Raw genomic sequence first — 12,335 nt, 5'->3', positions numbered from 1 at the left:
CAGATGGCAGCTGATCTAGAACGTAGCATTCGAGATTTCTCTATGGGACCGACCCCGTAATCTTTTGGTAAACGAACGTCGACAACATTGTGATTATACTACGAAACGTAGGGCGGCCAGCCCTGTGGGGGAGGGGAGACGCTACCTCTAGTTCATGCGGGGACATGCCCAGAGATGTGGGAGCAAAACGCCATCATTTCGTTCAATAGAGTATGACGATTGATAGTGGAACAGACTTGAGCTCGTGCAAGGTTAGTATGCATGTCAGAACTTGGAAACAGTTGCTCGCAAATCCCACCCCCACTTCCCCGACTTACATGGCTGGTCACGAGCACCAAAACTTACCAGCTGCTGTCGATATTGAAAAATCGCTATCATGAGGGAATAGAGTCCGAGGCCGTGTCACATGATTACATGTATGCGATTGCAGGTTGCTATCAGTGTACTGAATCTGCTCTTTCGGTCTTGTCCTCGGATCCATACGCGGCATCTACGTCAGTGTGAGGCGACACTCAGTCTCAAAGCCACCATCAGTTATAAAAAAATCCTGCTTTGTTCGTTGATCCTGAAAAAATATCTATGCGCATTGATTGAGTTATGACTGCGCCAGCAGAAAAGATACAGTGGCTGATGCAGGTCTGTATGACGAGGGGCAATGGCGTGTCATCCGCCCGCCCTCGCCCCCCAAACTGGCCAGCTACGGTATCCATACCGGAGAAATCAAGACATACGAGGATTGATGTAACATGTAAACTATAACAAGAGACTAGCAGAGTGCCGACATTAGCGTAGAGCAACAGGCGGGATTCCTGGTTGTTGCTGATGCGAGGAGGTAGCCATCTGGTCATATACATATGATGACACTCACCAAACGGTGTCGCAGATTTTGATTTCGCAACAGAACCACTACACCTCTCAACTATACAAAAAAAATCGAATCGAAATGAAGTTCATCATTCCCGTGGCCTTTGCCCTTTTCGGCGCCGCCCTTGCCGCGCCGGTCGAGGCCGACGTGGTCAGCCGCTCGCCCAAGGGCGACATCCTCTACAACAACGCTGCCGGCTGGGGAAAACGCTCCGAAGAGCTCGACGCGGCCAAGCGCGCCCCAAAGGGCGATATTCTGTACAACAACGCGGCCGGTTGGGGAAAGCGCTCTGAGGAAACCAATGAAGCCAAGCGCTCGCCCAAGGGTGACATTCTCTACAACAATGCCGCAGGCTGGGGAAAGCGGTCCGAGGAGACTGATGCAGCCAAGCGCGCTCCCAAGGGCGATATCCTGTATAACAACGCTGCTGGCTGGGGGAAGCGCTCCCCAAAGGGCGACATTCTTTACAACAACGCTGCCGGTTGGGGAAAGCGCTCGGAAGGTGCCGAGGACGCGGCCTAAGACAGTCTAGAGAGCATGTAAAGACTTGGCATGGTGATTGCGCATCCGGGTACCAAGACATGTACTTGACTCTTTACAATGGAAATATCTCAAAATGGTGTATTAAAACCATCAATCAATAAATGCTCGCTATAGACCAAAACTCGTCCCACATTAAAAGGCTCCAAACAATACTTGAGGCCATCCACATCAGCCCGAGGCACTAACAACTATGACGCAAAGCACCCAAGTTCCAAAGTAAATCCAATATATAGACAACAATACAGAGAGACTGGAAGGTGTGCGCATGCGAGAATTCTCACCCATGACTGCCGAATGTAACCTTGCAGATCTGCTGGAGTAAGGGAATGTGGCTGACGCCTAGAATGGGGGTCAACAATGTTACAAGTGGTGACACCATAGTGGTAAGCACTAGTTAGATACGCAACTCTATGCTTGGTTCCTCAATTCCGCCCCCATTCTTTAATTCGCCTTGTTCTTCATCTTCTTTTGGGTGCTCTTGCCAAAGAGACTGAAGAGTGTGACTAATGGAAAACTGCAGTTTTCTGAGCATTCTAGTTCGACAATGCTCTCACAAAAGGCTTCAAAAAAGAGATCCAACGATGTTACGGATGAATTCGACACAGAAAGTCTGCTGAGCGACCAATTACAAGAAAATCTTATACTTGATTCGCGATATGAGCGATCAAAACGAAACGGACGATTGAACATTTTACTACACAGTGCAATTATTTCTTTCTACGGTATCATCGCAATTCTGCTACTGTTATGGGGTGCAAAACTCCGTGGTACGAAATGCGCATGCGAGAATGGTGCCGTTTATTGTAAGTGAAGATGGCGAGATGCATGTGGTACCAGCTATTGACAGGTTCGCTCAGCTCCCGCAAACACGGCTGTCGAATACCAGAAGCAAATCATAAATCACAAGGTGTTTGAAGAAAGCAACTTCAAGGGCATGCCACGGCCAGAAGTGGATGATGCCTGGGCGAATCTATTACAGTGTAAGTTCTTACTTTCCCCTGTCCTTGGCCCACGTACTCACTCACAGCGCTGCAAGACAACGACATTCGCGTACAAAAACAAGATCTCGAAAAGGCCAACCTGAAATCGGTGCCTCTCAACGACGAAAAAGGGGGCTATTTTGTGACCCTGGATGTCTACCATACTCTGCACTGCGTGAACCACATTCGCAAGTCCTACTACTCCGACTACTACCACAACCCCAATCCCGTTGCGCAGCAGCGGGAGCACTTTGACCACTGCATCGATTTACTTCGTCAGACGCTCATGTGCCATGGAGACATTTCCCTGCATCCGTTTGAGTGGATAGATGAGTATAGGTTTCCCTGGCCGACGGAGCAGACAGAGCACCAGTGCCGGAACTGGGACAAGCTGGTCGCTTGGTCCAAGGAGCATTCCATTGCCAACTTGGAGGGCCCGATTCTGACACATCCGACCCTAGGTTAGGGCGCGCACGAGACGAGGTCGTCAATTGAAGCAGGCTAATAACGCATACGCAGGTACTTCATGGCGCGGCGACGAGCCTGACTGGGCTACTGGCGTAGCAACCAGCCGTAGTTCATTCACTCCCCCTTTCAATAAGAGACAGGCCTCGGTGCACATTTTCTTGACACAAACGACGACGGGGTCTTAATCCCTTACTTTCTCCCCGGCATCGTCTCTCGCTGCCTCAGCCCAACGTACACGTCTGGTCGGTTCGGGCGCTAATAGTGAGCGACGTGCCGCCTAGCGTGACTCAAATAAGGCGGCCCAGGCAACAGGGCGAGCTACACAAGGAGAGGACGAGGAAGGGAAGTGGCGGTGTACACTTCATTAAATATGCTGTTTGCTTCGTTGCTACAATAACTGTTTGTGAGGGCGTCAATTCTTCCCATGATTACGTGTCGTAGCTACGGAAGATCGTTGTTCCAGCTTCCGTGCCGTTTGTACCAGGGGCATGCTTCAAGATGATAGCTTGCCGTGTTTCTCGCAACAAACGTAAACGCAAACATGACTACTGGCGGGCACAATTGGCTCTAACGACCCTAATATTGTCGAAGGACTGCCAGACCGAGAATCCGAGTAAGAGGACCTGAAAGACGCCACTCTATAACGATAATAACGCACTCTGGGCCATGCGTAGTACTTTGTAAGCCTTCAGAGATGACCGACCAGTTGGCTCGCAACCCCAGTCCCCTCTAACGCACTCAGCCTTGTCCTTCTCGACATGACTCACAGCCATCCTCATCGCGACCGACAAGCCGCGATCAATTTCCGGCATTCGGAAATTCAGCTCGGCAAAGCTAGCGGCCAGTGACGGTCGCGTGCTGAAAACCCAGATCCTGCATGCTCATCTCGACTTCCATCTTCAACCGTCACCGTTTGCATCGTCGTCATGGGGCGATTTACAACGCGACCCATTTCCAACATTTTGCATCAAGAGGAAGCTACTATGGCGGCCTCGACCCGGTTTGCTTTGGTGACGAGTCCAAAGACGGCCGATACAGAGTCGTGCACAAGCTAGGCCGTGGCGGCTTTCCGACCGTCTGGCTGGTCAGAGACACGCAGTACAAATTTCTCCCTTTACTCAGCGGCTTTCTTTGGTAATCAGAAGCAGAGTCAATCGCTGGGCGGCTCTGAAAATACTCAAAACCAAGAGCCGTAAGAAGGACAGCCCGAGGCGCGAAGTGATGATCCTCGAAGCACTCCATCTGACCATTCGACGTGCAAAGACTTGAGTGCTGCCAACGTCGCCTTTACAACCCGCAATCTTGCCTCCCTCTCTGAGCAGGCCCCTTTGGACGTCATCGGTTTGCCTGAAACAGCAGAGCTGCTCAACGCCAACGGGTCAGCCGCGGGACCGCATTTGCCTAGGCAGTTGGTGGGCACGGCGCGGTGGGACGACTGGACCAACGAGTGCGAAGATGACATTTGCCTCGTCGACTTTGGCGAGTCGTTTCGTCTCGAAGCCGTTCCTGACGCTCTTGCCCAACCAATCGACCTGCGCGTGCCAGAGACTTTGTTTGGCACCGAGTTTAATTACAAGTTCGATCTCTGGCGGCTAGGCTGCGTCGTAAGCTAGGACGTCCACGGTTCTTACTATCCCGGCTAACAAGTGCCAGATCTTTGCGCTCATACTTCTGAGATATCCGACTCAGTCTCTCGAGGATAATAGCCTTGCTGTGGCGCAAATGATTGAATTGTTGAGGATCTGCCACCTGAGTGGGAAGAAGCGTGGCAAAAGCTCAAAGCCAAGGTTTTATTTTCACTTTGTGAGTTCCTTCATCGAATTCTTGTTAAGTATGCCGATATACATTTACAACGTGTTCATCATTTCAGATTGTCCTCTGCTTTGATCCCCCTCGTTTCACATGCTGACTCTATTGTACAGCACCCGTCTTGGAATCCAAGCTCGTCACCATGTTTACGGATCGGGTGCCGGACAAAGAGTTGGCGCCGCTGCTACTCGTCATCCAGGGACCAGTGAGGTTTCGACCAGCGGAAAGAATTTCAGCCAGCGCCGCCTTAGAGCTCTTGCCGGAAGAATATCTGACGAATCCGACGCAACCTGATAAGCTTATGTGGCATGGCTGTGGTCTCCTGCTGCAAACCAGATTGGGTTCTATTGATAGTGAGAAGGGGATAGCTTCTACTGCAATCAAGGCTGTTTGCACATCCCAGCATCGCTTACTTTGCGCTTGATCGCGACTTGACCCGAACATTCAAAGGAATCTTCTCCCACAGCCCAAACATGCGCTGCTTGGTCTGCCAGTCAGATTGACCCTCGATAGTGACCTCAAAGCTGCGCAGCACTCGCGCCGCGAGCAGGCGCATTTCTGCGTAGGCCAGGTTCTTGCCGATACAGTCGCGCGGGCCGTGGCTGAAAGGCTTGAAGACGGCCCTGTTGTCGCCGTCGAAGCGCGCCTCATATCGCGGGTGCGACGCCGGCAGCCATCGCTCCGGCAGAAACTGCTCCGGAAGATGAAAGTTTGCCGGGTTGCGGAACGTCGCCCACTGGTGCACGGAAATCAGGGTCTGCGCAAGTTAGCCAAGGCCATCAGACAGGTGAACAGGACAACTTGCATCTTTGGGAATGTAATATCCGCCGATCTCGGCGCCGGGTGAGACGCGCGGCGGCGTCACCGCGACGGGCGGGTACAGACGCAGCGTCTCCTCCAGGGCAGCGTGCAGATACTCCAGCCTCGCCGTGCTGCGCATGTCAATGCCGTTCTCGTCCGGGAATGCCTCCATAATCTCTGACACGACCAGCTCCCTCTTGTCCGGATTCTGCGCCAGAAAAAAGAAGAAGCCCGCCAGCGCCGTAGCCGTCGTCTCGCTGCCCGCGACGACCAGGATCGGCGAGGTCGACAGGATCTCCTCCTCGTTCATCGCAGTCTCGTCCGTCCTCGTCTTGCGCAGCATGTACGTCATGAAATCACTTTTACCCGCCGGGCCCTCCACGCCCAGCCGCATCCGCGCCGCCGCCTTGTCCCGCGCCGTGTGCCGGTTGTGCTCGGCCACCTTAAAGTCTCTTGCCAGGCCGAGACGCGCTGCGATGAATCCCAGGCTCGGGTAATGTCGCAGGAAGCGTCGGAGCGCGTTGCCACGGATCCCCTGGAAGATGGACAGCACCCACGGGTGGTATGCGCTGCTGGCCAGGCTGCCGAAGGAGTCGCTAAAGGCCAGGTCGCCGATGATGTCAAAGGTGGTGAAGTTGAGCCACGGGATAATGTCAAACTCGTCACCCTCGAGCGTGCGCAGGCGGTCGAGGAGAAGCTCGACGTACTGCGTGACTGTGGCCTCCTGCTCAGCGAGGGCGCCGGCGCTGAAGGCGTGTGCGAGCTGGCGGCGGATGCGGCGGTGGCGGTCGCGCGGCGCGCCGATCAGGCTGGTGGCGTCGCCGGGGAAATACTGCTCAAAAGGCTTGCCGAACTCGGGCAGGGAGCCGGTGGAGTGGGCAAAGACGGCGGACCAGCCAAGGGAGCCGTCGAGGGCGACCTGGTCCGGGCCGACGCGCACGACGGGGCCGTACTTGCGATGCATGGCCTCGATGGTCCGAGGAGCGGAGGCGGCGACGTTGGTCTGCCACAGGAAGGGGAACCACGAGGCGGCGTGCAGCTTCGGGCCGGGGACCTTGGCGAGAGGGTGAAGGGCGAGGCGGTAGAGGATGATGTAGGCATGGTAGATGACGGACTTGTGAAGTGTAAGCTCGGAGTTTTGCGCGCATCTGAGATTGAGAAATTCGACATACCAAAGCGATCAGACCGGCAATGGGCCGCCACAAGGAGGAGAACAAGGGCTGGGGTTGTGGCAGCTCATCGGAGAGGGAATCAAGTGGCAAGTGCTGCGAAGAAGACATGGTAATGGTATGCACACAATGATGATAGAAGATGTGATGATTTTTCTATTAGTACTACAAGAACAGCCGTCCAAACCAGTTTATCTATTTTCATCCGCTTCCTCGGGTACGCAGACCTGACCAGTCACAAGTAACCTAGGCCGCCGGTGCTAAACGAGGAATACCCGCGGAGGCAGTTGACGTAGGTGACACTGTATATGGAGCGGGATGCACAAGAGGCCAGGATCACGTCGTTCCCAAGCCAACTGCTGCAGTTGGAAAGTAATAAGTAGCAAGTAAATAAAAACGCCAGTCTGCGGAGTGACTGGGGTTCATAGCTACAATGTAACCCTACCAAACTACAAAGCATCCCGCGGCGATCCCCCTCCCCCCCCCCACGCGGTGTATCGGAGGGGCGATCACCACCCGCTGTGGATTTTGTAAGTAGGTTTGCGGGGAAAGATTTGACGTGAAAAATCAACAAGAATGGATTGAGACGGTGTTGCCAGCCGTGGGCGGACTTTTTTTATGCATGTAAGCTGCATATTTTACGAGCAAAAGGCCCCGCATCTCGGGTGTTACTTGGGCGGACATGACTTAACAACCCGAGATACGAGCCAGCCAGCGACGGGTCGATCGAAAATGAACAAGACGCGTAAATTTGTGAGCAGTAGGATAAGAATGCATACTCTAGTTTCTGGAGCCCTTGATCATGTTCTTGTTGGAAAGCGCAGTGCGTATGCAGGGCCATCTGAGTCCCATCTCTAACTACAACGACAGCATCAATTTGTATGCTGCTGATTCGTAATAAAGCGCTTCTGACACATGTGCCAGCTAAAAAGGGCGTCCTGCTTGGCGGCATGCGAGAAAGTGTCATGTCAAGATATATTGCTTATGATATTTAGCATTACCAGCCACGAGTTTCGTACTTGTAAGAAACCGTCAATCAATTCGTCTGACCGAGTCATTGGGCTACTACTCTTGCTGCTCCAATCACCGGACACGCCGGACGCTTCCACGGTGGGGATCTCGGACTGGAGACGGGACGGGCCCGGACTGTCCGTAATAAAAAAAGAAAAAAAGACGAAACAGGCATAAAAAAAAAGGAAAAAAAAAAAGACCCGAGCCGCTGTTATTATGCATAATGCGCAGTGTCATGTTGCGCAATCTGGACGGGGGGCTGGGTCTCGTCTCTGCGCCTCGTTTCGCGACCGTGATTGCCGTCACTGATAACATAGACCCCATATGCTGGGAAACACATCTCTTTTGCCCTTTTAACTTGCCCGAGACAAGCAAAAACTAGGCACGCAGTTGGATGGTTTCTGGGCAGGATTTTTATGATCACAGTTGTAACCTCAGTAGAGTTGGAGAAGAAAATTGAATGAATTGCTATGGTCTCGAGTTGTAAATTGAAGAAAAATATTGACCCAGTTCCCCCTGGGATGATGATGGCAACAAGCTAATCACTGCAAGAAACCTTTCATCTTTTTTTTTCCACCACGGTGGAAAGCACCGGATTCCGCTCAGAGCATGGCGCGCTTAGCAGCCTTGGAACTGGCGCAAGCCTGAGCCGTCTGAGCCGCCGGAGCCGTGCTGTTGCTCTGCGTAGGAGGCGCTGCTGCTGCAGCATCAGGACCACCACTAGCTACAGTGTCAGCCAGTTAATCTCTTTTCTTCGTCTTCTTCTTCTTGCTCTTCAGCTGGGGGTGTGTCATTTACTTACATGTCGTCGTCGCGCGGGTTCTTGCCGACCGCCGGGCCCATCTTGGCCTCGTACCAGAAGCGTCTGCGCTCCACGGCGCCGCGGTCCTCCATAAACTTGGCAAACGCGTTGGGGTCCGTATTCTTGTTGCCCTTGAGGTCGGGGAAGCCCTCGGGCGTGGGCATGTCGGTGCGGACCGACCAGGTGCCCATGGCCTTTTGGTACTCCTCGGACAGGATTAAGTTGTGCAGCAGCTTGGCGCCCTCGGGGTGGGGGGCGTTCTTGAGGATGGCGGCGCGCTGGGGCCACGAGACGTACTGGCCCTTGGTCGGCTGCGTGAAATTGAGCGTGCCGTCGGTGCCGAAGCCGCCGCCGGTGGCGAAAAAGGCGGCCTCGGGGTGCTCGTCGCTGGCGGCAATGGTGGCCGGCGTGGCGGTGCCGCGGACCCAACGGGGCTTCTGCGCAAGGAGCTTGTCGAACCACTCCTCGCCAAACTCCTCGATGCTACAGGGGCATTATTAGACCAAAACTCACGGTTATATAATCAAGGCTGCCCCCGGAGGGGGGGGGGGGGGGGAGGTTGAGCAAGCACCCCCCGGTCGGCAGTCGTTACCTAATCCAGTCGATATAGCTATGCTATGCTTTCTGTTATACTCTAGTTATTAACCAACCTAGTTAGTTGGTTAGCGTGTAAATCCTTTTCCATGTGACGACTTGGCGTCTCAGCCTTAAACAGTGGACCTTTGCGGAAGTTGCGGAAGGATGAACAGCCCTGGAAGAACGGATGAATAATAAGCTTATTTTTTCCGGACATGTGAAATGCAGAGGGTGCCAAGTTTCCAGCTCGAAAGATGACGAGTTCTCCTTGGGTTTGATGTTGAGTAGTCGACCCTTCTAATCAGCCCTTCTGATACAGCACGGGCTGTAGGTTGAGGCGGGATAATGGGGCTGACAGTTTCATCCCAGCTGACGACATTTCGGTGAAATCCGCTGGCAGTTTATATGCATATATACATAAACACATATATATACCAAGGTGACACTGATCCATCTCTGTCTTTCCTCTTCCGCGACTATCGCGCGACAGCCTGCGCCACGGATGCGATGGAAAGCGCCAAAACCTTGCGGCCCAATCACCGTCATGCCAGCGCTACTGAAGACTAGCTGGCACAACTTGCTAGAATTGTGACCTCGAGAACTAGTTTTTGTCTTCTTTCACATGTAGCATCGAGGACTTTGATCATCTCTCCGAAATTTTCGATCATTTCTTGCCTGCGGTCCTTGGCTCTTCTCCTTGCTCCTTTCCATGGCAAGGAAGGATGCCTCCCTCCGGCGGCCGGGGTTCAAGGACTTGGCCAGCGAGAGCGGGATCAGGACCAGCGAAAGCCCGGCCACGAGGAGGACCAAGCCCGGGCCGGTCAATCTCAGTCCACAGTAGCCGGCAAAGCCGCCACCCCCCACGCGGACGGCGCCGCCATGGCCAAACCTCTAGGCGGCAGCAGCAGGTTTTGCTTCGCGGCGCGGCAGCTGCAGGAGCATCACGAGTGCCGATTAGGGGCACGGATACCACGGGCACCACGACCGCCCAGCTGCCATACGCGCACCTCCATCTCGTACGGCCGAGAAAGACCTGTCCCATCATCAATCCGAGGTAGAGCGCGGGTATGGTGGTCAGTGGTTACCGGCAGGGTGGACCAGAACGCGCGGCCGACAAGGCTAGTCGGGTCAGTGATAAACACCTAAAGCTACTGCGTGAGGCCAAATCCAGTCGAGCCTATGGGGTCAAAGAGCCCGACCGTCTGTGCAATGCGGGACTACGCGTCAGTGCGGCGATCTCGGAGGGGGCTTACAAAGTAGTTGCCGGTGTTCTGGCTCGACGCTGCACTTTAACATGGCACAAGAACTTCATCTCGAAATTTTCCAGTTAATTGATTTGAATGGCACAGCAAACATGGGACGCTTCCGAGCAAGTGATGAGGAGAGGCCAAAGTACAACAATGTCGTGTCAAAGACTAACCAGTGTAGAGGAAATCAACTCATGATTCCAATAAAGATTAGATTTGACCAATCACTCGGTTTTATCGGTCTTACTCACTTCTACCGAGAAAAAAAATATTTTCAGCTTCTTCCAGTTATCTGGAGATCGTGGGAGGCAAGTCGCCGCATGTCGCGTGGTGATTCGGCACCCTACCTTTTTGTGGCGTCCCAACAGCTTAAGCTTAATAAAAGTCTAACTTGTGGTGACTTTTTAGCACCTAAATCTAATCAATCCAAGGCATGAGCTGAGCTTTCGAGCACACGAATCTGGGAGAATGAAAAACCCCTTGACACGGGCTTGGTCACAGTATCGCCGAGTCTCAGAGGTCAACGACTGCGACCAGAGATTACGTTTCTTTCCGCCAACCATGTCTGACTAGGAACACATTGATCATGCATCACCAGGCTATAAGAGACAGAGAGCGAAACCGGGGCGTTTGAAGCCGCCACACCGTCGCATCCTCGCGTAGAAAATGGAGCAATGTGCGCGCAAGCTGGCTCTTGTTAATATGCGACTGACAATTTGGCCGCATGTATCAAATTCTGAGGAATAGAAAAGAAAAAGCAGCACCATAGTCTTGAGCATTCTTTTCTGTCCATCTATCAATTGGGAAACACCCTCGCTCTCCCTTTTATGTTGCCAGCCACCACCCCCTCTGTTGCCAATGCCACCATCGTAAAACTGCCATACCCTACAGGTAATTAGCTTCTACCAAGTTTATCCCTTCCTCATTCTGACTGCTTATAGCAAGTCTGGGCCACGACACTGCTGTCGCAATCTCTCGGACTGGATTCGTGCTTCAATCCTGTCGGCTAGCCTTGACAGCGTCATACAGACGCGAGGGCATCTGGTACTGCGGCGCGTACTTGTCCGTCCAGGCCCGGAACTCTGCAGCGTTGGGCTTGGGGTTGCGCCAGTCCCGGAACAGGTCGGCCACGATGCTAAAGACGCCGACGAGCTGCACGCCCGCCTGCTGCATTCGCGCGTTGGATACGTCCCGGATCAGCGGCGACACGGTCCCGGACGCTTCGACGTTGGCCCAGACGCTGTAGCCGGCCTCTCGGAGAGAAAGCGACAGAAAAGTCACACCTGCGTGCAGTGTCAGCACTTTTTTTTTGGTCGTTTTCCGGTCAGAATGCTATGGAGTCACTCACAGACGTCGGTGACGATTCCGGCCAGGATAATCTGCTTGCGGCCAGTGGCTTCGACGGCGGCCCGGAAATCAGCGTTATCCCATGCGTTGACTTGGCCAGGCCTCTTGATCAGAGTTGCGTTGGGATGCATGTCGATGATTTCCCTTGGAAGCGGGCCGTTGGGGCCTAGGAAGTAAGAAAGCGTCAGCTCAGCAATCGTCACGACTTCATTTGTAAATCAGTGTTTTCTGGGTCGCGACTTCTTACCAGTCTCGTCAGAGGTGGTCATAATGACAGGAATGTCAAAGAGCTCTCCGATGGCTGCGTGAGTGACCATGTTGCGGAAGAATAGGCCGCCATCGAAGTCTCGGGCAAAGTCAAACAGACCAACTTGATGATCCACGATGAGGAGTACCTGTAGACGTCAGTGTGTGGACAATCTCATCTTTAGCGATGCATCGTGCTCACCGTGTCATTGACGTTCAAGCGTTCATACGGGACAGCTGTGCACACCCAGGTCAGTTCATGCCGAGACGGGTTGATCGCTTGTATACTGACAGCTGGCTGCAACTGGGCAGACGATGCCCATGACAAGAGTTGCCAGTAGCTGGGTAAAGGGCTTCATCGTGAGGAGTATTGGTGTGATATGGAAGGGGTTTTGAGATGGTTGTTCTCTGTTCTGGTCTGTATATACGGGGGATTAACGCCAGTTAAATAGATTTCGATTCCATTTTTTC

General features: G+C 53.4%; 6 protein-coding genes across 6 annotated transcripts; 3 read left to right on the top strand and 3 right to left on the bottom strand.

The window, feature by feature from the left end:
• Nucleotides 1–943: 943 nt before the first annotated feature.
• On the top strand, nt 944–1,387 carry BBA_03005 (uncharacterized protein; the record flags this gene model as incomplete). The annotated part of the gene is made up of 1 exon (XM_008598102.1): nt 944–1,387. One exon carries the CDS (start codon nt 944–946, stop codon nt 1,385–1,387), a length of 444 nt encoding a protein of 147 aa, XP_008596324.1.
• Nucleotides 1,388–1,952: 565 nt separating this feature from the next.
• BBA_03004 (tat pathway signal sequence) lies at nt 1,953–2,854 on the top strand (the record flags this gene model as incomplete). Its single annotated transcript, XM_008598101.1, has 3 exons — nt 1,953–2,211; nt 2,266–2,388; nt 2,436–2,854. The coding sequence occupies 3 exons, from the start codon at nt 1,953–1,955 to the stop codon at nt 2,852–2,854; spliced, it is 801 nt and encodes a 266-aa protein (XP_008596323.1).
• Nucleotides 2,855–3,733: 879 nt separating this feature from the next.
• Nucleotides 3,734–4,959, top strand: BBA_03003 (serine protein kinase; the record flags this gene model as incomplete). Its single annotated transcript, XM_008598100.1, has 4 exons — nt 3,734–3,940; nt 4,062–4,460; nt 4,510–4,643; nt 4,779–4,959. 4 exons carry the CDS (start codon nt 3,734–3,736, stop codon nt 4,957–4,959), a joined length of 921 nt encoding a protein of 306 aa, XP_008596322.1.
• Nucleotides 4,960–5,074: 115 nt separating this feature from the next.
• Nucleotides 5,075–6,746, bottom strand: BBA_03002 (Cytochrome P450 CYP561D2P; the record flags this gene model as incomplete). Its single annotated transcript, XM_008598099.1, has 3 exons — nt 5,075–5,422; nt 5,459–6,580; nt 6,639–6,746. 3 exons carry the CDS (start codon nt 6,744–6,746, stop codon nt 5,075–5,077), a joined length of 1,578 nt encoding a protein of 525 aa, XP_008596321.1.
• A 1,502-nt stretch (nt 6,747–8,248) lies between these two features.
• On the bottom strand, nt 8,249–9,241 carry BBA_03001 (ABC-type Fe3+ transport system; the record flags this gene model as incomplete). Its single annotated transcript, XM_008598098.1, has 3 exons — nt 8,249–8,366; nt 8,449–8,931; nt 9,099–9,241. The coding sequence occupies 3 exons, from the start codon at nt 9,239–9,241 to the stop codon at nt 8,249–8,251; spliced, it is 744 nt and encodes a 247-aa protein (XP_008596320.1).
• Nucleotides 9,242–11,264: 2,023 nt separating this feature from the next.
• Nucleotides 11,265–12,223, bottom strand: BBA_03000 (isochorismatase-like protein; the record flags this gene model as incomplete). The annotated part of the gene is made up of 5 exons (XM_008598097.1): nt 11,265–11,554; nt 11,620–11,784; nt 11,866–12,013; nt 12,067–12,101; nt 12,157–12,223. The coding sequence occupies 5 exons, from the start codon at nt 12,221–12,223 to the stop codon at nt 11,265–11,267; spliced, it is 705 nt and encodes a 234-aa protein (XP_008596319.1).
• Between the last annotated feature and the right edge of the window lie 112 nt (nt 12,224–12,335).

This window comes from Beauveria bassiana (genome assembly GCF_000280675.1).
Source record: "Beauveria bassiana ARSEF 2860 unplaced genomic scaffold BBA_S00006, whole genome shotgun sequence".
Classification (NCBI taxonomy): Eukaryota; Fungi; Ascomycota; class Sordariomycetes; order Hypocreales; family Cordycipitaceae; genus Beauveria; species Beauveria bassiana.
Note: the sequence above shows the minus strand (reverse complement) of the source record. Positions and strands in the feature narration are given on the sequence as shown.